This window comes from Saccostrea echinata, unplaced genomic scaffold, assembly GCF_033153115.1.
Source record: "Saccostrea echinata isolate AGI-Se365-2 ecotype Australia unplaced genomic scaffold, CSIRO_AGI_Sech_v1 ptg000006l, whole genome shotgun sequence".
Lineage (NCBI taxonomy): Eukaryota > Metazoa > Mollusca > Bivalvia > Ostreida > Ostreidae > Saccostrea > Saccostrea echinata.
In genome coordinates, this window is record NW_026889755.1 from 7,957,605 (window position 1) to 7,981,898 (window position 24,294).

Sequence of the window (24,294 nt, forward strand, 5' to 3'; positions counted from 1 at the left end):
GGGACATACATATTTTCAAATTCCAGGCGAAAGATTCATAGGACCCGTTGTAGGATTTTTTGGTACGGCGGGTCAGATGCAATGTATAAAAGAATGCTTAGCAAGGCCCGCTTGGTGTAAAGGAGTCAACTACAAGAAAAAACATCTGCACTGTGAAATTGTGTCGTCCATTGAGGAGACTGAATCCTCTGAGGACTATGTAAGGATTCCACTAAATGAAGTAAGTATTCTGTAAGTAAAAAGAACCAGAATTCTCAAGTCTTCTATACCTTTATGTTATCAATTAACAAAAGAAAAAATTATTCTTCTTAATTAAACATTTAAATTTCCATATTAAGGTAAATTAAGAGAGGCTAAAGAACCCTTCACTGCTTAATGGCTCTAAGTGCAGAGTACAAAATTTGCATTCCTCAAACGATGGGTGTCGTCCCATTATGAGTGAACAAATATTAATTATGAATGTAAAGCAAGGAACAAAACTATTTCAGTGGTATCTTTTTTTTTTTTTTTTTTTTTTTTTTTTTTTTTTTTTTGAATGGTACAAAATATAAATTGTGAAATCCCGGGAAATATGTTAAGCTGTTTGCTTACGCATAGTTAAGCAACATTTTTTTTTTTCGCAGTATGATAAAATCAATAGCATTTAATATAGTATTGCATAATTTATATGCAATTTTTATTAAGAGATGATATGATTTTTTTGAGGATTTTCTTCTCAGACTGTTATTTTAACACTTTGGAAGAAACATTTACGTTCAAAAGTTTTAGAGTCGCTGTGGCCCTAATTGCTTTCATGGCGCTTAATTGTTTTGCATTACGCACACTGCCATGTCGACATCTATAGCAAGGTTCTATGTTTTCATAGGAATTATGACAAGGGATTGATGATAAACAACCTAATATTTAAAAAATATAATTTTCTTTGATGTTCAAAATAATATAATGAATGCAGCATTGAAGGAAAAATTACAAAACCCGTTAAATGTACATATTTACTCGGCAATAATACATTTATCTTTCTTCGATTATTTATAATCATTCTCTTAATTAGTCATATAAAGTCGGTAAAAGTACCTAAAATATCGTATTTAAATCTCTACCTTACGTAGATGAAGCTACATGTATAATACACTTGATCTTTAACATTAAGAGTACAGATGGCTTTTATAAAATGGTGCACTTTGTGACTAATATGTGCAAGTGATACCAATTCAGATTTCATAAGAATGTTCAGTAGATAGTGAATTAGGCCTTGGTAAATCATATCTTCGTTTTACGTCCCTTAATTCTTTGAAAAGGTACCCACTAGTCCGACAAAAATACATATTAACACTTAACACATTTCAAAAAAGATATTCAATAATTAGCACAAGTACTGACTAATAATTTAAAAAAGAAAGCTGGTAAAGTTGTATTCCTTGTATCATGTGAAAACTGCAAATCTATACAATGGCATTAGAAAGACATTTGAGATTTTTCATTTATTTTTTTTTTTTCCTTTAAAGATTAAGAATTTTATAGTTCTGAAATTCCAAATTTTTCCTTAAAACTGGGGGGGGGGGGGATTTGAAAACTGTCTGTGTCTGTTTTTAAATGGGTTTTCCGGGTACGTTCAATAAAGGATAAACATACTGTGGCCAAATTATTATCCATTACATAATTTTTCAACAACAAAAAAATTTAACGGAGGTTGTATACATTTCATTTTAAGCTTCATTTTGAGACTTTTTTTAATTAAAAAGTTTCGTTCCTGAGCTGTTGAGCAGATTTTTTCTTGACCTCTTTTTAAAAAAAAATCTGGGCGGTGTTTTGGTTCTAATAATAAATTTGGATTCTACAATGCAAATTAAACTACATTCAATTACAACCCCATGATTTAATGCCATACCAAAAACATTAAGTGAATAACTATATTTTTAGGCGAAGGTTTTTTGAAGAAAATGACTAATTTTTCTCTTTCGAAGTATTTACAGTTTGATTAAGTTTTGATTCCCATTTTTCCATGCAGCCTGCACATAGAATTATTTTGTACAGTGAACTGTTTTATACTGGTCCTAAATAATTAAATCAATTGTCATGAATTCTATTATCATATTTGACAAATATAGCAAATATATTGTGAAACTCCAGGAAAAAATAGCCCCAATTTAAGCTTAAAATTAACACTTTATTAGTATTATCTAAAAATTAAAATTAAAAATTAAAAATGTTCTTTTGTAAATAAATATGAGAATTTTAAGCAAACCATTCTGCTTAAATTCAGTAAAATGAGTGTCACATTACTTTCAAATGATTTTATTGCTTGTTAAATTTTTAATATCAGAAAAATGACATTTTTTGAGTGCAGAAAGGTCAAATAATTGACCATGCAAAGTAATTTGAAACCTTTTTGTTGTCACATATTTTAATGTGTCTATTCAAGATGAAATGAGACTCTGTTTGTTCCGATCTTTTATTTGAATAAAAAATATTGGAGGAAAAATTTGAAACATTGATTTGTGTGTTAGACATAATTACAGTGCAAAAAGGTCATACTAAATGATCCCTAGCGCCAAAAGAAGCACATTAATCCCCATTTTCTGTTTTGACTTTTAATTGAGCTATGTGTGAAGATTCTAAAAGTATACTTGGTAAAAAAAAAAATCAATACTTTTGATCCAACCTCCTTAAAAAATAAGTTGATGAGTTGACGTGAAGAGAGGATATCCTTAAGTGGGGGGGGGGGGGATGAAATATGTTACTTAGATCATATTTGTATTTAAAACATCGGGAAAATGTTTTATTCAGTTAAAGCTTCATTTTGAGACTTTTATAATCTAAAAAAATAATTTGAAGAGTTTTCTTGAGGACCTGATATCCATAAGTTGAGGCGGTGATAAAATGTTACTTCAATCATTTTTATATTTAAAACTCTGGGAAAATGTTTAATTCTGTTTAAACTTCATTTTGAGACTTTTTAAATCAAAAAAATAATTTTTAAGAGATATCGTTAGGAGCAGATATCCTTAAGTGGGGGCGTCGATAAAATATGTTACTTAAATCAAATCTGTATTCAATTTTAGGTAAATGTTTAATTCAATGTGTTAGAAAATTATCGGAGCGGCTATATCGAGAATTGGCTATTTAGCGGTTTGCATGTGCTTGAATTCATTTGGCTGAGTTAAAACCATAGTTTAGAGGTGATTATGAATTAGTGCAATAAGACCAGACAACATGCGGTTAGTATTTGAACCGAGACAAGAACATGGAACTCTGCTAAGGCTAACAAAGAAGGAAAAATTGAAGTAAATTAATTTTTTTAAAAAATACCCACACATAGTGCAACTGCAGTTTAGAATGTCAATTTTACGCTCAGAGAAAAGATAGGAAGCTAAAATAATACCGATATAAAATTGTCAGATTTTTTTTTATGAAATTGATTATTTGAATTGTTGCAAACTACATGGGGAAAAATAATACCCATTTGTAGTGATGAGTCTTCATGTTATTCAACACACACACACACAAACACACCCTGACATACACAAAACAAGTTTGTAAATCTCATTTTGTATTTACTATTTGTTATAGATCTCAGTTGAGAGAACAGAATGCCTATCGTGCTCGATTGGTGAAAAATGCATCCCACTTTCAAGTAACAAGACGATTTGTGCCAAAGGTAAGTGCTTTAAAATAAAATGCAGAAATTTCTCAGATGAATTAAAAATACATACCATTTCATTTTCTTCAGATAATAATGATCTAAAGGACTGCACGACAGTACATGACCTATCAGCATATTTACCTAGTGGATTATACAGTATTACAATCCCAGCCCTTGGTCACGTGACTGTGTTTTGTGAAATGGAGGCTGATGGTGGAGGGTGGACAGTAATATTCTAATTTAATACGAATCTATATCAAGCTGTATTTGTAATTAATTACCCAAATGTATATGACAACAATAGTAATGCAATGCTTGAAATTGTTGAAGATGCTTTACAGTTGTTAGGTGAATTTGGCATCAAAAACACAATCGGTTAACGTACTCGAACAATTAAATTTATGATGTCAAGGTTTGGAACATAAAAGGTTGAACAATTAAAATATAATACAAAGTTTTATTTTGACATAGAGATACAAGAGGTAAGGATAGCATGATTTACTATGATCACGTGACTAAGATATATCTAAAATGTACATATATTTTAAAATTGATACCCTAATTCCTCTTTATTACCTTTGTACTTGAAGGTTTTTCAAAGGCGAATTGACGGTTCTGAAGATTTTTATCGAACATGGGCCGAATACAAGGATGGCTTCGGTAATCTAACACGGGAATTCTGGCTTGGTATGATACAAATCTTGTTATTTTTCATACTTGTTATTTTTGATTATTCACTGATTATTGGAGCTTATTAATATTACAACTCAGAAACGTGTTTGGCGCATGTTATAATGACTTTCAGGCGAATTCTAAAATTTCAGGTTCACATCAAGTCCTTTGAGCAAAATTTGTACTTCTTTGCAAGAAATTACTATCATTGTCAAACTTCCAAATGAAATTGAGATAGGTTTTACTTCTATTAATATATTTGATTTGTTTAGTAACTTAGTCATTTCTGCAAACAAATTTAATATAAAAAATATAATCCAACTCTCTCTCTCTCTTTCTCTCTCTCTCTCTCTATATATGTATATATACATGTACATGTATATATATTACAAACGTATATATTTTTACAAAGGATGAGAAAAATAAAATACTGCTTAGTACTGATAATTTCTGACAAACTTGACTTTCTAACAGAAAGAAAGTCTTCGTCTTTAAAATGGTGATTTAGAAAGAGGGGAGAGAAAGAGGAAAAACAACCTTTCCTTTTTCTTATAACACAACTACTCGTATAAATTTTGTATATGTAATATACGGTTGCTACATGAATTCTTATATCCTTTCAACCTTAGTGGTTCTGAATCCACTCGTTTCCAGGGGACCTCTGACAAAGTACTATATGCGGTATATACATATTTTTTGCCCCCCTCCAAAAGTCACATTTTGAAAAAATTGAAATGTGCTGAATTTTATATATTGTATGAGATATCTAAATGAACAAAAAATATTATAATTTCAAAGTAGGTTATTGGCAATTTTTGTTTCTATGACGTCACAAACTATTTTATGTAATTTTTCAGAAAGAGGGAAAAAATGGACAAAATTTGTTCAATTTTTACTATAAAATTTATACAGCGCAGGCCTGCTCCAGAACAATATTTACATATTTCATTAATATTATCATTCTACACATTATATTAAAATATTGAGTTTGAGCAGGCCTGCGTTGTGACTTTTACTCAGATTATCGACCTAATATACACCTTTTTCTGTGTAAATCATGAAAATTTTGAATTTACGTCATTTTCCTGACGTCATATCTAACATATGGCGTCATGGCTTATGAAAATATTCAGTGCTTTGAAGTCTGCAGATATCCCCCTGTTTTAGAACATAATTAAAGATTTCTCCGTCAAAGTTTGATTTTGGGAGCAAATATTGGTCATTACCGAATATAGTCCTTTAATTCGATTTTTTACAGGCTGATTGCAGATTCTTTAAGACTTATATTAAGACTATTGGTGACACACAACCTGTACTACTTGCATTGAGGAGTCAACTGCTTACATTCTGTTTTCTTTTTATGCCAACTTATAAAAGCCCAAATTTGATTGGTGATTCTCAGTGAGACAAGCTGTCCCCACAAAAGGGAGTTTGTCAGGGGTCCCACGGCCACGGGTGGATTAAGGACCCCTGACGTTGTGAGGATAGAATTCTTTCCACTACTACCTCATATGCTTAATACATTGTAGGCAATGAGAAGCTGTCTCGTCTACTTAGTCAAGGTTCTTACGAAATGAGGATGGATATGGCTGATTTTGACAACCAAACACGTTATATCAAATACTCCAGTATGACTCTTGGCGATGAAGCCTCAAAATACGCCATTTCACTCTTTGGCTATTCTGGGGACGTAGGTATGTGAGATTTTTTGGGGGAAAAATGAAGGTTTTAGATGAAATGAAATTATTTTTCGATCAAAAACAGGTAACTACAAAATTTATCTAGCAGTACTAGTATTTCTCCATTTGATTAAATTTCTTCTTCAACAATATCATCTTATAAATTGATACAAAGTTTGAAATCTCACAAAAATGACAGGGATAAAAACCGCTGTTGAATAAAAGCATAATGTGAGAATTCGAAAATGTGTATCAAGGTTACATAAGGAAAATAATTACAGAATATTTCTAAGAATGCTTTATTATTGAATATGACCCATAAAATGCCAGTAATTCCGATTGAATAAAATTAAGATCATGGCCCAAAGAATATACGCAAGGAAATCATCTTTATTTAAAGAATCGGAAAAAAAATTAACTATGCATCATTTTTGGGAAACATAAAGCTCTAGATCTACATGTATTCTCATTGAATACGAAATAAGAAAAAAAAATCTTGATGGTAAATTTCAAGGAAAACTCATTAAGGATGCAAGGTGATCAACAACTACAGAGGTATTCTTTCCGGAGGTTTAAATTGTCTTAAAATGACAATTACCACATAGCATTTTTAATGATTCTCTAGTGACCGTGACGGCTCATGGTCTTGTGGGTTTTTCTTTTCTTTTTCTTTCTTTTTCTTTTTTGTTGTTGTTGTTGTTGTTTTTTTTTTTTTTTGGGGGGGGGGTTGTTGTGTTTGTGTGTTGTTATAAATAGGGTAAAATTAATTTAACTTTTGATTTATTCGCAGCTGATTGCTTTACAACTGGAGTATCTGGTGCCCTTATTAACAACATGAAGTTCACCACAAAGGATCAAGACAACGATTTATATGGTGAAAACTGTGCAATCCTGTTCAAATCCGGATGGTGGCATAATGCCTGTCATTGTTCGAATCCAAACGGACTTTATTTAGAAGGGAACACAGCCATATTTGCCGAGGGCATCGTGTACAAACCTTGGCGTACACATTATTACTCGCTAAAATCAATGCGACTGATGATCAAACGGGTTGTATGAAATGATGTGCTTTTGCATGGACACAAATGCATGTACCTTGATCAAAATTTTATGTATAGAACATAGTACTTTTTTTTTTAGACAAACCTCTATGTTTGAATGGTCAGCCATACTACTTATAAAAATAAACATTACAAATTAAAGGGGCATTGACACAGATTCCATGTTAATATTTTCTTTTTTTTTTTTTTTTTTTTTTTTTTTTTTTTTTTTTGTTTAATATCATGACTTACCTGTTTCTAAAGCATTTCAGACTGATATTTTACAAACATGTTTAAAATAAAAAATTTGAGAACTAAAATTTTTTGGATGCGTTTGATTGACAAACATCCTTGCACATTCACGAAGTATAATTTATTCTTAATATTTAAGAAAAGCGGAACATTTGTGTATTAATGAAAAAAATTAAAACTGAAAATTCAGAGAAGAAATGTTAGAAAGCAAAACCAACACACTTGCGTTGTCCATTCGTATTCAGTGATGTCTGCTGAGTTAACAAATTGGACACGCGCAGCACAGTTAAGGCTACAAAAGGAGGCGGGGCCTAATTTTTACGGGAAATATTAACTATGACATCACACGAAACTAACAATCTTTACAAATACATCAAAATGAAGTGATTTGCGATTTTAAACTGTAGGAGACAATTAAACTACATCAAAACTTACTATAACATGCGTTTTTGTTGTTAGTTAAATCCCATATAGCAAGGTATAAACAAGTCACTTATTGCACTGCACTTGTCGATATGACGTCATTCCGTAAAACTTGACGCAGTTTGTATGCATTGAGAGGCGGATCAAGTAATATTTACACAACGGAGAAATGTATTTTATAAATAAATCAAATATTATTTGAAGATTTTTAAGAGGCCATTAATTTGGATGCAATGTCTTTTTTTTTATCAATTTGTTCATAGATTTCCCGTACATTTCTTAATTAACGGATACTGTCTTATATTTGTATGCAGGTACAATGGAGGATGATCTAAGGGTCTTGACAACTCGATCTAGTGCAAGGGCATACCCTCAATGGATCATGACAAGTTTTTAATCATAAACTCTAGAAGTATTAAGCTATTTGAAAATTGCTGCGATCCTGTTGAAATCTTGAAACTGAATTAATTATTTCTATATTTAATGAAGCTGACCAGCAAAAAATTCAGTATGCGTTCATACAAATATGATTTTAACAATGAAATAGTAGAATCTATGTAGGATCGCAGCACTTTTCAGAAACTAAAATGGGTGTTGAAACTATTTAAAAGTTAAGCTTTGAATTTTAACTTGGCTATGCCCTTGCACTATTGACATTTATAGGCGACCTCAATACTGCAAGTATATGTGCTAAAATCACGTGACTGCCATATCACGTGACAAGTCTAAATAGAAAATCTAGTCGTCCTCAATATGTAGTTAATAACCATAATTACATTTGTCCGATATTAGTAAAGAACTCAAAAGAATCGCAATCCTGAAAAAGAATATATTTGTTTTATAAAAAATCGCCGATAGTTCCATTGCGCATCTTAACTGTACTGCGCGGTACAAGGTAAACATAAACAATTATATCAGAGCTCGTGTCCATGTTTTCAAACACATGCAGATGTTTGACCTAATTGCATGAAGAATGTTGTTCTTATTGAATTTTAAGAATGTGCATGCAAGTTCATTTCATTAAACTTATTATTTTTTGAATAAAAATTCAAATTTAAAATTGTAAACAAAGCAGCAATGCAACTGAGTCCAGACTCCTTTAAGTTAATATTTAATGTATCTGTCCTTCAATTGTCATGTATATTTAAAGAGGCTTTTATAAACATGTTAATATAGTATCAATCATTCTCATGCATAAATCTCAAATTTATATATAATTTATCAAGATTGCATTCTATATGTACATTAATTTTATGATCGTTATTTGGCGCTGCTTCGTATCGAAAAAGTAAACATATTTTGAATCGTACATTATTAATGAAACTAATGCATAATTAACTTGTACTATTAAAGCTGAAAAATATAACATATAATCCCACTTGCAGGCATTCTGATGATATTGTGTAAACCAAGGGTCCGTGCCGCATTAGATGCAGGCATAAAAGGCCTCGCTGTTCAGGGGCCAAAGGTCATAAGTTTTACCTAAAGCTTCCCAGCAGCAATTGCAATTGGTGGTGCTCAATTAAGGAATGTTTTTAAGTTTTGTGTGAGTTATTGGTGTGTAAATCACACAGACTTTTCACGTAGGCATATTTCATGAAGAGCGCTAGCATGCAAGTCTGTGTGATTTACACACCAATAATTCACACTAACTTAAAAACATTCCTTATATTTAATTTTTACATGTTCAAAAGGACCAAAATTATACTCAATGTTTGAATTATTCGCTGTCCTATATCGTTAAATCTTTATTAAAGTCTCTGTAGTGACGTTGGCGTCAAGAAGGAAATAAATATTTCTGATACATTTACTAGTTAACATTTAACCATTATTCATGTTAATTAAGTATTTATGATAACGTGTCTGGTTTAGGTGTCATGAGGATATTATACATGTACATACAATGTTTTATTTAAAGATGAATTAAATTCAGTTGTAAAATGTTAAACACACAAGGGATGTTGAAGGCATTCCATCCGTAACACATCCATTATAATTTTCTCCTAGGGAATTAATATATCATTAAACATACCTTGGTTTTACCTTAAAAAAATTAATTGCTAGATTTAAATAAGATACATTTTAATGAGAATTTTCTCTTGAAATATTACATATATTTAAAATACCTACCGGAAATTAAAGTTTGTACTTACTTTAATAAGAAAAATGACTGTCAATAGATAAAACAGGGTTTATTTCAGTTGAATGTCAAAGAGAACAAATTCACACGATAAATAGAAAATGAGTAATTCAATTTTGTCTATTTTCAATAGGCAAAAATACTATTTCATTACAAGGTATACTTTTCAAAATATAAATATAATAATATGATCGATGTCGACTCAAATAATATCACTGTATCATTGCTTTCTTTTCAAAAGGACGTCAATATATAAAGAGCGTTTTATAAATAGAACTTTTCATATATATTTTACGTTAAATTAACTCAGAATAAATTAAAATAATAATTACTTGAAATAAATTTTTCTTCTTTTTAGATATTGATTTATATTCTAATTCATATCTTTTAATTACCATTACTTTTTCATTGCTGTACTAAAGATATTAACGTTATTCATGTTTTTTTTTCTAGATTTTTCCTGAATTTATTGACGTGAGGGCTAGTTTAAGCATGTTCATAATGAAAAAATTAAATCTTACAGAAAAAATCCAGCTTTGAAATGCAAAACATATCATCAATGCCAAAGCAAATTTACACTCGCTATCAGAATTCTAGATGTTAGACATTGTCATTACACTATGATTAATGCAAAAATGGAAGAAAAAAAACTAGGGTCACATTTATTAATGAAATCAAATTTTTTTTAAGTAAAACGTTAAAATTGTAAATCCATTGCAGAAATAAATATTTCTACATGTTAATGAATTGTGGTTGAAAAATGAAGTCTTAAGGCAAGATTTAACGCAAATCGGTTATATTTCAAAATTATGTTTGATTCAAATTAATTTACGGAATTTGAACTTGATGTACATATCTGTATTTCACTGATCACTATATACATGTAAAAAAAATCCTGATTTTTCATTTTTTATAATTATTTATTAAAGGTAACTTTTCCTGAATACACAAAAAGCTGCATTTATTTTAAGTCTCATACTAATAATGTGTAAGAAATTCCGTGTTGATTGCCAAACTGAGTAATTAAAAACAAAAGGAACTTAAATTAACTAAATATCTACTAACCAAATGACTTTGCGTAATTCAATGCAGATAACATTGCAGAAGTGAAAGAGAATAATTTACCCACTTACAAAACTATTTACCCAGTGGACATTTCTGTCAATAAAATAATGAATATATTAATAAATTAAAAATTAAAGGAGACTAAAACAATTGCCAATACTAATACAATAACAGGTAACAATAGGATCATGGTCCATAGAGCTCACCTGTATAGTATTTAGTTTCCGAACTAATGAATATAAAAATTCCTTAATGTGGCTTCAAGGGTAAAGCACATTGCTTCAACATTGTATTTGTCAGTGTTGGTGTTTTAAAATACATGTTTAAGCTGAGGCCTTGTTATTAATGACAAAAATAATATACATTTATCCCCTACCTTAGAACTAAAGTGGCGTCTCTGTTTCCGGAAACTTTGACCGGCCCAAAATTTGATTGACATGTTTTGAAGATGATTACTAATTTAAATGAAAAAAATGGGCTTGTGACTCAATAAATGCTGTAAAAATCTCTAAAGAGCAATCTTGTTTGTTCTGTATGGAAATGACCTGACACTTTATTTTTGGAGTGTTAAGGTTGCTTTTTTGACTTGAATGATTTGCTGTTTAATACGGAGCTTGCAGTATTTCTGTCATACTTCTGCAGTACTGCTGTGGATCATAATTTTAAAAGTCTTTTTTAATCTCCGGGATGAAAATTTATACTGTCAATAATCAATAAGACATCTAGAGAGGGTTAATCAGAAATTCTCCTTGAACCAATGTTTGGAGAAAACTAATGTGGGAGTCATTATGATTATTTATGTTTGATTTATTATTTTTAAGTATGCCTCTCCAACCCTGTATGTCAGAACGCGCTACTGCTCTTAATTTCTTACTTAACGTTCAGCTGTTAACTATCGAGAAAATTGAACTAGCTATCACATTCAATTTAAATGTAGTCATATAAAAAATGATGGCTAAGACAAGAAAATATTAAATCGACTTGAACGGCATAGTCAAGGGTGGAGCGATGTTTGTAATCTCATCTGAACATAGAAGAAATTGGGTCATCTGAACATTTAGTAGATGTAGAGAAAGCAAATAGTTAATGGTCTAGATAAAGCAGAGGCTTTTGTTGATTATTAACCTTTTTGTTTTTGGTGTTGTTTTTGAGTTTTCGTCCATTGTTATTGGTTTTCGTACTTATTTCACTCAAGGACAAGATTGATTGATTGACTGTTTGTAGTTTTACGTCCGATTCGAGAATTTTTCATCCGTATAAATATGTCACTATTTACGGATGAAGGGTTTTAAATTAAGACTTTTCCTCGGCACTCAGGGCCATTGAGCTGTGAGAAATCTTTATCGTGCCAACGCCTGTCGTGACACGATCTCTTTTAAGTAGAGGAGGTATGGGTCCTCCCCTCTGATGACATCTTCATCCGACCGAGCTGCTGTCCAAACACCTATACTCTCGCAATCCCCAGGTCCATTTTCTGGTGAGCAATAATTTAGTATTGAATATTACTGAGAGAGAGAGAGAGACTTTCCTTTTGTTTTGCTATATCGTTTTTTTTTCAACTAATGTTATGCTGAATTTTTCAACTACATTATCGAAAATACTTATGAATGCATTTAAATATTTTTTTTGTTTTCTCAATTTCTTATTAACTCAAACATGAATAGTACAAACAAATCTACCGTGAATAGTTCAAATATATCTGTCGTAAATAGTACAAACATTACTATCGTGAATTAATTTACTGATGCATATAGGACGTTACCTATACAAATCGCTGTCTTATCAGTTGCTGTCGTTGTTTTGCCGTCGTTGACTGGGCCCTGGTAAGTTACCTCGTCTTAAGCTTCAATTGGTACTCTTTCGGGTTCCTCAAAAACTGAAATTTGCTTGTCAATCCAGATATTATGGAGTTGACAACTTATATATACAATCTTTCAGCATTTTGCTGATGTGTACTCAAGAGTACCTCCTGTTCTGTGGAGGCACCTGTAAACAATTGATTTGCGTTTCTCTCCTGTATAAATCGCAGAATTTTTTCTGAAGTGGGATTTCAACACTCCAAAGACCTGTTCTGCTATAGAACACTACAGCAAAACTCGGTTATATTGAAGTCACTGTGACCTGTGAAACTACTTATATATCTATTATTCGTTATATCTGTATAAGGACTTCGTAAAATTTATTTAGTGGAGACCCAAGAAAACTTCGCTATATCCGTGATTGTATTAAACAAGTTTTACTGAAGTTCTCCTGTGAGTCCCATTATATATACAGATATCGGCACACACAGAAAAATACAATGGTCGACATTTATATTAGGAAAGGCTTGTTGCTGAAGATTTAAAGCAATATTTTCATCATATTTTGGCTCAGAAGGAGCTAGTGTTGCATATTTCCTTCGGTACAGGAAAATGTGGCTTTAGAGCGATGTCCACTCTTGATGGCTACGGCTTTGTTATTAAACCACAGTTGTATAGAAAAAATTTTAAAAAAATTCTTGTTACAAGGATATTCATTATTTCAGTAGCTTTAATATCCACCATACCAGTGCCAATAATTCAAGATTAAATTTTAAGTCAGTGCCAACCTGAATGGGGTTCGAGTCCATTTTGAAACTGCGCGTGTTTTCAATAGTGATTTTGTGTTCGATATGTACAATTAGCGTCTAATTCAGGCGTGATACAACACAGTCATGTATTATGACACGATCGTGGGATGAGTTTATTTTTGATTCATTGATTTAATTGGCTGGGGTTCTAAGTCAGTAAGATCATATTGCTCCGCTCCGCCCATTTTTTATGACAAATATTTCTCTTAATATGATCTAACTATTCCTTAGAATGAACATAACTGTAACTTTCTCGTATTCTCTTAAACCCATTAATTTAAAAGTCACGGATTGAAACATATTCTATACCTTTTTTAACGCCGAGTCGGTAGTATAATAGCGGTTTCAGTTTTTTTTAATGACTTTTTATGGTTTCTTTGACGGTCACCAGAGAGCTTACTCTTTTTCAAAAACCAGAGAAACAGTCTTTTGCCTGCCAACGGGGGTGTTATTCTTGACATGGGGCATCGTTTAACATCTAAACCGACTGACTGAAATTTTTAAAGTATGTAAAGATTAAATATTTGTTGCTTGTATATGCGTTTAGCAACAAAATTATTAAACTATGTACATCTATATTTTATTGTAAAAATCAGTTTCGTGTAAAGTTCAAACTTGTATGTAAAAAAATGAATTATTTAGAATCTGAATGCATATAATAATAAAAGGGGGGAAAAAAGTCACAGAAACTGTTCGTGCAGACAATCTGGGTGGTTAGCAATGTTTTGTTCTGTTTCCGTCGTATTGCATTTATAACTGCTGCTATTTAATGTTACCCGGAGGACCTAGTTTTCGCACGCGCTAGGGTTAAAATACTTTTAAATAAATGTTTTTTAAACCAATCAAATTTGACTATTTAACATGAAATTGTAAGAAATTCACAATATTAACATAAAAAGATGGGGAAAACATTTATCGTTTACTCAAAGAAAAATGTACGTTTTTGTTTGTTTGTTTGTCTTATTTTAATTATTGTGAAGCACTTGTTTACGCCCTTCTGATCGAAGACACGTCCGTATAGCCTGTTGCGGCTTCAGATATGTTTGGAAAACATTCAGTTTGTTTTGCCTGTAATTTTTATTATCGGTCTATTTAAGTACACTTTAGTTATATATATAGAAGCTATAGTTTGTGTTTATCAACCTTATAGAAATGATAGCTATTGGTATTTCCTAAGCTTATTTCCCTGTGTTCTTTTTAAGGCTTCTTGAATCATCTGTTTTTTTAAAGGATTTAAAGTTACACCTCTAAAGTTAGGTCTCCTACTTATTAAAAAATGAAAACAAACTACCATGAAAATATACCTAATTATTTTAAATACTCTACGATGGCGCTGTTATGAATTTAATTATCTTAATTTCTTAACCATTTACTATATACGCTCATTATATACGTACATTAATTAACACAGTTTCTAAAAGACCAATTTGTATAGCCGCTATAAACCGTTTATACACCAATGCCTTCACGACAGAATCTTTAATTAGTTAGAGAGTTCTTTGTCAGTTTATTAATTTTCTATATCTACACGTCAACCATGTATACGGAATAAAATACCAATTAAAAGCCAATGCACAAACAGTGATTTAATTTCTATCGCAATCAAATTATTAATGAAACTGTTTTATGGAAGAAACATTCATCCTGAGTATCGATTTTATTAATAGAGATTAAAATCTATTTTCGAGTAATCCATAATTCAGTTTGTGCTGAAAAACTTCTCTGATTTATTTTTCAAAACATACATTTGTCTTTCTACCAATAAAATAGTTCTGTAATTTCCGCGAAAAATGTAACCGATAAATAAGTGTTCCGACTGTCGATTGATAGTCCCTATTCCAATCAAAAAATATTCATATGGTGGACACAATGTGTGTCTTTCTACTCAATTAATTAAAATACTTCATAGAATTGAAATCATCAACTTTAATTTGCTTGCAAGATTAATCTTCTGTGCAGTACAGTTAAGGTGCGCAATGGATTTTCTATTAAGACTCGTCACGTAATTTAATTAAACATAATTGCAGTATTGATGTAACCTATAAAATTCAGCAGGGCAAAGGCATAATGAAGTTTAAAGAAGAAGGATGTAATTGGCGTGTGATCTGCAGGAATCAACTGTATGAAACATTTACAGTTTCAGGACAAATGATTCAAACTATTTTCAAAAATCATGAAAACAGCAACAAAAATCATGATTATATATTTAAAATGAAAAAAAAATGTTTGACCGCATAAATAATAACTTTTCATTCAAAGTTTTGCAATAAAGTAACAAAAAGTTGTATAGATTTACATGGATACTTGTAGGTAGAATTTTGAACATCTCAGAAAGTTAACAATTTCTTAATATTTTACAAATTTGACATTTGCATCATTTATGACCAAAGTATATCCAAAAACGTTTTTGAATCCAGACATCCAGTTTTTTTTTTTTGTTTGTATCATGTGTCCTTAAATGACCTTGATTTGGTCGTCTGTCCACGGCAGGACTGACTTTACAAAGTTACGCACATAGAAAAATATTTCATTTATAGTAAAATACCTTGTCGAGTTATAACCGTAACGGTAACATACCGGTAGTAACAATTCAGATGAATTATAAAACTTCTCTAAGATAATAAGGTAAACATGTTATTAAATGCACTTATATTGCTGTTTCAGTATATTGGAAGAATGGCTTTCGCTTTCTGAATAAAAATTTTTCTGCCTTTAAATTTAAATAAATCAGTAAATAAAATTAAGCTTAAAACGAAAAATAATGAACGTTTCATTCGAGGATCGATCCAAAAACTTCTTGATTCTTGTTTGCTTTGGACTGTTACGGCATACTACTCCGCTACAAAATAACGTAGATTTTGAAACGACAATAAAATACCGCATTTTAAGGGAAAAGGTTTAATTTTTAAAGTCTCTTGGTCTTCTCTCCATTTTTACAAATTTTTGCTCGTTTCTGTGAATAAAATGCACACTAATATTTGTTGAATCGTGGAGAGATGAACCAGAATTATTTTTATATTTACCTTCAAACAAGGCTCCGCTTCTTTTTTGGTGCGAAACTGTGCTGCGCAGCTTGGCAAGGATATAAAATCTTGACCTGCAATGACGTCAGTCAATGGAAAAGCAGTGCTTTTTTAATTATTCCTTAATAATTCCTTAATTCCTTAATAATTCCTGAATTTTTACAATTGCCTCTCATTTTAGACTTGCCTAGAGTTTATCGACTTTATCAAGTATTTTGAGTATTTGTTCAAAGGTCATGTTCAAGCTCACGAGGATGGTAACCCCTGTAATTTACAGAAGTCTTAATTTATGCAAAGCAATACCCGAACAGGATATTAAACCCTACATGTACCTCTCTCAGGTCTGCAGATTTAAGGTGTGGCAGACGACGGACAGGCAAACACCTACCAAAGGGATTACTAAGTATCATTCTATCTCTAACAATATCCAAGTTAAATCACAGTTTCATAATTTTAATGACAAGCAAATCACACCTTATCAATGATTAATATATTTCAATAAACAGAACATTCAAAATTCAATTTGATTTTATGCAATCTTGGTCATTTCGTCTCCTTTATCTATCCATATTGTTCAGTTTCACAACAATCCACCGGAAGTCTCATACAACTTTACGTCTACTGGTGCGACCAGAAGGTATACAGTTACTTCACGTGACTGTTTTCTTTCTGCTACATTTTTCGCATGAATATAAAAGCACATTCATCTAGGGCGGATCTCTAGTTAGATTTATTAATTGATACTGTAAACCAACTTTTATTCGCGTGCGAGAAATGTCTGCGAGTTTCGCGACCTACTTTAACTCGCGAATATTAATCGTCGCAAATCATTTATTTTGCTTTGAATTAGTAGAAAATGGTTCGTTAGTCGCGAAAATTACTTATCGTGGATTGATTTCAAACCGATGAATCGCGAATAAAAGATGACGCAAATAATAGTTATATTTATAGTTTTCAAATGATTACAAGGAATCAGCTATTTTCGTACGAATTTAAAAGACAACTTTTTATAACTAAACTCAGTGCACACGATTTTAGTAGATTCAGTTTTCAGCTGGTTCAGTCGGAGTTCGACAAAAAAAAATCCTTAAGAATTTAAAACTGTGTTTCTAGAGTTTCAAAAGGTAACAAATCTCAAACGTTAGGAACATTGAAAGTGTTTAAATAGTCTGTAAATGTTACTGCATTTATTTATATTTACTTGTAAGGTTATTAATTCTATAGGCTTTGTAAAGAATATTCTACATTTTACGACTATTGCCCTTAAAACCGATTTTGAAGCTTCATTAAATAATTCTGTACACAAATATCTTCAAAAGAAGACCTTTTATTTCATTGAGAATTGATTCAGAAATGTCGATTTATAAATTCGTTAACATGTACCAAGATAAAATTACCAATTAACAGCCTGTATGCTAACAATTATTAATTATTTAACGCAAACAAATTACATGTAGTACTGAAATTGTTATTTATTGAGCAGTCATTCACAGTATCGATTTCACTAATGACGATTAAAATTCTATTCTCAAGTAACCCTAGCTATGTTATGCATGAGTGTTTCCATTAATTTTCCAATAAACATTAGCTTATTCATAATTAAATAGAACTTATTTATAACTAGAAAACAGATCTGTCATTTCCTTCAAAATTTAGTTACGAAAGTCAAATGTTCCGAAATTGCCTATTAATAAATTTCAGTGAAGAATCTCCTTAGGATGGAAACTATGAGTATCATTCTCCTTCTAATAGTTGTAATGTATTGTGCGGGATATACATATTTTCAGATTGCAGGAGAGAGATATGTTGGACCAGTCGTAGGATTTGTTAGAACAGCGGGTCATAGACAATGTATCAAGGAATGTTTAACAAGGCCCGCTTCGTGTAGAGGCGTTAACTATAAGAAAATACATTTACATTGTGAAATTGTGTCCTCCATTAATGAAACAGAATTATCTGCAAATTACATAAGAATTCCACTAAATCCAGTAAGTATCATTTGAAAAAAAAATCAACTATTTAATAAATTCTTTTTTTAATGTCCCATTTTATTTTATTATTTTTTAAATTTGTTTCTTTTTATTTTACTTTTATTAATTTATTTATTTCTTAAGAATATTTTTCTTATGTCGAGACGAAACCTATTGCCATTCAAAAATGCAAACTCTGCAACTTGAAGCACATTTTCGTACAAGCATCTATTGCAAAGCTTTGACTTCCATTATTTGGTTTTGCCTAAGGAACCGGTCTCCATATCCCGTAGTTAAATTCACTTACTTATCAATTCCCTATCCTATGCAAAATGGAAACAATTGCTCTAACACAGTTTTATCAATGAAATACTGTTATTTTTCTCTAAATAAAGTTGATATTTTCAGAGGTGCTACTTTATCGAAGGTGCTTTGTATTATTAGGCAGCAGAAGTTCTCTATATGTGATCAATTGACAAAAAATTCAAATTATTCATATAGAGTTAAAATTATTATATACACTTTAATAATAAAAATAAAATTGATAAAAATATCAAATCAGTTAATCTAGCCATAATACAATTAATAGTCCCCTACCGGTGAAACCGGAGGGGACTATAGGTTTCCTCTGATTCTGTCCATCCGTCTGTCTGTCTGTCCTTCTGTCAGTCTGTCCCACTTGGTTTTCAGCATTTTTTTTTCTGAACGCTTGCAGATATTGAGCTGATTTTTGGTATACGAGTGTATCTTGATGAGTTACAGATCAAGTTTGCATTTCGTTCCGCTTCAATGATTTTGGACGGAATTATGACCTTTTCGATTTTTCAGGGTTTTCCGCAATTTTTTTCTAAACGCTTGAAGATATTGAGCTGATTTTTGGCATGTGACTTTACCTTGATGAGTTATAGATAAAGTTGCATTTCGTTCCGCTTCATTGAGTTCTGACGGAATTGTGGCATTTTCAATTTTTAACGGGAACCAGATTACACTTGCCGGTAGGGGACAAGAATTGCTAATGCAAAACTCTCAAAATGCTTGTTTTCAAAGTGTTGCCACTGATACACTAGGAAAAATTGTCAGCATATACCGATGGGTGCACAAATTTCAAATATAACTCAATCATACATAAGATAAGTATCCAACAACAACAGGTCGAGTCTATCTTTTAAACAGCCATTTCAACAAAATATTTAATTTTTTATTTCATTGTTTTAGCACACAGTTCATAAACCAGAGTGCCTTTCCTGCTCGCTTGGTGAAAAATGCATCACGCTCACAAGTAACAAGTCATTTTGTGCCAAAGGTAAGCCCTTCACAAAACGCACATAAATTTATTAGGTTTGTATCAAAGGACATAAAGACCCCTCCTTCGGATGAGACTGGGTTAACCAAGGTTTCTTGTTTCAATAGATGTTGGCACAAATAGAATTCCTTACTGCTTAACGGTTGTATATCCATAATAAAGATCTAAATCGTCAATTGGCGGCGTCCTAAAAAGTGCAATATCTTGAAGAGACCTAAAAGAACCAATGAGCGAAAGAAAAGCTCAATTATCTCAAGAGAATTGAACTTTGGATAAGTAGTATTTAAAGCCAAGTGTTTTAACCTCTGAGATACACGGATGGAAATCACTACTGAAGTAACGCCAGTGAGTGTAATTTCAAAAGTGGTTGCAACCTGGTGTTAGACTGAAATGCATTCTCAACTATTACTGAAAATATTTGTTTCAATAGTAGTTGTTCTTTCAAAAGTGGTTGCAACACAGCATGATAATTATAATATAAAAAATAGACGTTTAATTCATGACTGTAAGGTACTAAGTTCGAACAGTCTGACATGACAAAATGCTATAATTCTTCGTTCACAATGCATTTGTGGATCTTAAGACAGAAAATGCTATCTATTTATTTATTTATTATGCTTCATATCTATATTAAGATATAATAAGGCACACGGATTGCAGTGTCCTTGCATTGCACGTCAAACTACTTCTAATGAATTATTGATTGTTGCATAGCGCCGAGTCGACAGCATTTCAATCATACTTTTTAGATCAAAAATTTATAGCATTTCATTATTTTTTCAGATAATATCCCGAATGACTGTGCTGCAATACATTGTCTATCGCCGTATTTACCTTCTGGACTGTACAGACTTACAATCCCAGCCCTGGGTCACGTGACTGTATTTTGTGAAATGGAGGCTGATGGAGGAGGGTGGACAGTAATATTATAATTTAATACAAATGAAACTTTTAGTATTAAAAATTAATTAAATACCTGATTTAATAATACAGCAATACAAATAAATGTTTGAAATTGTTAATGTGCTATATGGCTGATTAATTGCGCTTCTACGTATTTAACAAATTTAACTTAAGCAATCGAGACGCATATCTAAATATTTATCACAATACATACCTTATTTCTTGAACCAAAGCTTCATTATTAACTGTATACTTCTTAATTAACTGTACACTTGCAGGTTTTTCAACGCCGAGTTGACGGTTCTGAAGATTTCAATCGAACATGGGCCGAATACAGGAATGGCTTTGGTAATCTAACGCGGGAATTCTGGCTTGGTAAGAAAGACACACACACACACACACACACACCCTCACACACACACACACATATATATTTCAATGATTATTGGAGGTAATAAGGATAAAGAGACAAATAAATGTTTGGCACATGAATGATATCTGAGGCGAATTTTCAAATTAACTCCTTAAAACTAAGGTCTGACATTTCTACACTGGTTTTGTTACAAATTATTATTGCTGGCATTTTGAATTGAGTTGAATTGGATTGAATAATTGCTGGCATTTTCATGTAAAATGATCCCACTCTGTACGTTATTTGAGATATAACTCAAACTAAATATTTAATTGGATGAATTTATTTATCTCATTACTTAGTCACTACAAAAAAAAATTTCCCATCTAAAATAAACGCCATTTAATTCCATTTTTATGTGCAGAATAAAAGAAATAATACAAGTACAAGATAAGTCTTCCCGCTATAATTATATTATTTCATATATGAGGCTAAAAAATGTGCGATATTTGTTTTTCAACAAAAAGAAATCCCCATTCTAAAATAAAGGAAAAAGAAACAGGAATACGCAAACTTTATGGGGAACAAATTCAAAGACACAGTGGGTGTGACCGGTGAACAGGCGATGCATGTTTACTCATCCAAAGCATCTCATACCACCTCTGTTTTCAGAGGTCCGTGATGTTTGCTCATATAGTATATTGTTTTAATGTGATTTAAAGCATACCTGTTTGCTTTCTAAGACGTTTAACATAGCTAGTACAAAGTGCCTGGATATAGAGAAAGTCACCGGTCTTTTGGATATGAACTTAAAAATGTAGGTCCTATTTCACAGTAGGTGTTTACATGATAAAGAACACTCACTGCCCAATGACCCTGAGTACCTAGTAAAGATTTAGATCTGAAGCTATTTTACTGGTAACGTCTTACATACAAGTAAAAAATCTCTCAATGGACGTAGAACAATTAATTTATTTCTACCGTCTGATGAATTCTTACCACTACTACTGCTTTTGTAGGTAATAAGAAACTGTCTCGTCTACTGAGTCAAGGTTCTTACGAAATGAGAATGGACATGGGTGACTTCGACAACCAAACACGTTATATCAAATACTCCAGTATGACTCTTGGCGATGAAGCCTCAAAATACGCGATTTCATTATCTGGCTTTTCTGGAGATGTGGGTAAGTAATATAGTTTTCTTTAATAAGTTGAAGTTGGAATAACACTCTTCTAAAACAGATAAGAAAATTTAATGTCACATTTACTAATATTTTATCGTGAGTGAAAATTTACTCGATTGTCAAAAATGACAAGGCTTACAGAATGGCAAGCTGATGTTGAAGAATTCGTGTGATATAAATTTTAACCGGATGTTTCGTAGGAAAAATCCGATTATTGAAATGGTGAAAATGGCGGGCGGATGGAGGGGGCAGCTGCCAAAAGGGCAAATCATTGTTTCTGATAACTCCTCCTACAGTTCAAAATAGGATTTTTTTAATTTTGCAGATCAATTGTACATATTTTAGAGATGTGTACACAACTTGAATTTTTGCTGATAATTTTTAGAAAAATTGCGGATGTTAATCGAGTCATTTTTTTCAGGATATTGTATAAAGGGTGCCCTATTTGTCCGGATAACTTCTTTTACAGTTTTCAAGATGGGAAGTTACTATTTTACAGATTGATTGAACATATATCAGAAATGTGTATATAACTTGGATTTTGATATTTTATAAGAAAAATACTTGCTGTTGAACTTAGTCATTTCTAGCAAAATATTGCATATAGGGTATATCATTTGTCTGGATAACTTTTCAAGATAAGAACTTTTATTTTGCCGATCAATTGTACATACGTCAGAGATACAGGAACTTTTACATTAAATCAGCAAGGGTCGTTTTAGGTCATATGGAGCACGGATATAAAGTATTATCGCAAAATCTTAAGAAATCAAATGTTATTCGATAGAATGACGGACATTCGGAAAAATAGATAGACACAAATTAATACCCCTAGCTTTTTTCTTTAAGCGGGAGATTATAATCTTTATTTCTTTGTAGCTGATTGTTTCCTTACTGGTGTATCTAATGCCCTTATCAACAACATGAAGTTCACCACAGTGGACCAAGACAACGATTTACGATCCGGTGAAAACTGTGCAATCCTGTTCAAATCCGGTTGGTGGCATAATGCCTGTCATTGTTCCAATCCAAACGGATTGTATCAAGGAGGAGACACAACAATTTTTGCTCAAGGCATTGTGTACGAACCATGGCGTACATATTATTACTCATTAAAATCGATGCGGTTGATGGTTAGACGGGTTGTGTAAAATAACTGAAAAGGAATCACATTCTAACATTGTCACAGTAAAAACTTAGTACTCTGAGACGTAGTGTATGGTGGTGTAGAGTAAAATAGTTCGGGTACGAGATACAGATTGCGTCAGGGTCAGCTGTTATAACCCCTTGAAAAAGTTAGTTGTGATCTACTTTATCCACTTTATACGTGCAGAAGTCCTTGGACGTGTCCAACGTCTCCAGAATTTACCCATCACCATCACCACCAGTTCATACTAATTAAATAGTAGATCATCACAGACCTCACAACATTTTCAAATTCAAGTGCTCTTCTTGGATTCAATTAAATTTATATTACAAGTAATACGTCAGTTCACATGTCAATTTCTAGAACCGACAGTTTACGTGTACATATAAAGTTAAATCAATAGCCATGTAATCTTAAATATACTTTCGTTTACTTGTAAAACGTCAATATTCTTCATACATGTATACTTAGAGAACTGTCATTTTATATATAATTTATGAAGATTTCAATTAAGAAAATATTTTTAACCTTTTTTGCGCTACATTGTATACCTGATGGAAAAATGCACAGTGATTTATTAAAGCAACGACTGTATCTATTTATGAATTTCAAACATGATCGGAACACCGCGGGTTCGATCCCCGGCAAGGACAAACCCAAGTCGATTTAAAATAAGTGACAGCTGTTCCAGCTTTTTTGAAATAGAAGTTGAGGGTCTTTAAGATGAGACCTTTATAAAAGACAGACATTGGCACATTAAAGAACCTTCACAGGTCAGTGGCCCTGATTGCTTAGTAAATGTCTTTATTTGAAGCCCTTCATCGGCATCCAGTGAAGTCTCGCGTGAGTAGAAATATCTTGCAAAAACTACAAAAGATCAATCACTCATA

The 24,294-nt window shown here is 31.8% G+C and overlaps 2 protein-coding genes across 2 annotated transcripts; both read left to right on the plus strand.

The window, feature by feature from the left end:
• Positions 1 to 3,723: 3,723 nt before the first annotated feature.
• On the plus strand, positions 3,724 to 7,189 carry LOC133180325 (ficolin-2-like; the record flags this gene model as incomplete). Its single annotated transcript, XM_061314871.1, has 4 exons — positions 3,724 to 3,870; positions 4,234 to 4,330; positions 5,845 to 6,009; positions 6,785 to 7,189. Coding segments are annotated over 4 exons (678 nt in total), but the record flags the coding sequence as incomplete, so codon positions are not given.
• An 11,094-nt stretch (positions 7,190 to 18,283) lies between these two features.
• On the plus strand, positions 18,284 to 23,875 carry LOC133180251 (ficolin-2-like). The gene is made up of 6 exons (XM_061314794.1): positions 18,284 to 18,533; positions 19,731 to 19,818; positions 20,602 to 20,738; positions 21,000 to 21,096; positions 22,093 to 22,257; positions 23,137 to 23,875. The coding sequence occupies exons 1-6, from the start codon at positions 18,303 to 18,305 to the stop codon at positions 23,406 to 23,408; spliced, it is 990 nt and encodes a 329-aa protein (XP_061170778.1). The 5' UTR covers positions 18,284 to 18,302; the 3' UTR covers positions 23,409 to 23,875.
• The last annotated feature ends 419 nt before the right edge of the window (positions 23,876 to 24,294 follow it).

Bases quoted from the DNA above. Each gene is read 5' to 3' on its own strand.
- LOC133180251 (XM_061314794.1), top strand. From the start codon at position 18,303: ATGTATTGTGCGGGATATACATATTTTCAGATTGCAGGAGAGAGATAT. The intron at 18,534-19,730 runs GTAAGTATCATT...TCATTGTTTTAG, and splicing joins TAAGAATTCCACTAAATCCA to CACACAGTTCATAAACCAGA. The intron at 21,097-22,092 runs GTAAGAAAGACA...CTGCTTTTGTAG, and splicing joins AACGCGGGAATTCTGGCTTG to GTAATAAGAAACTGTCTCGT.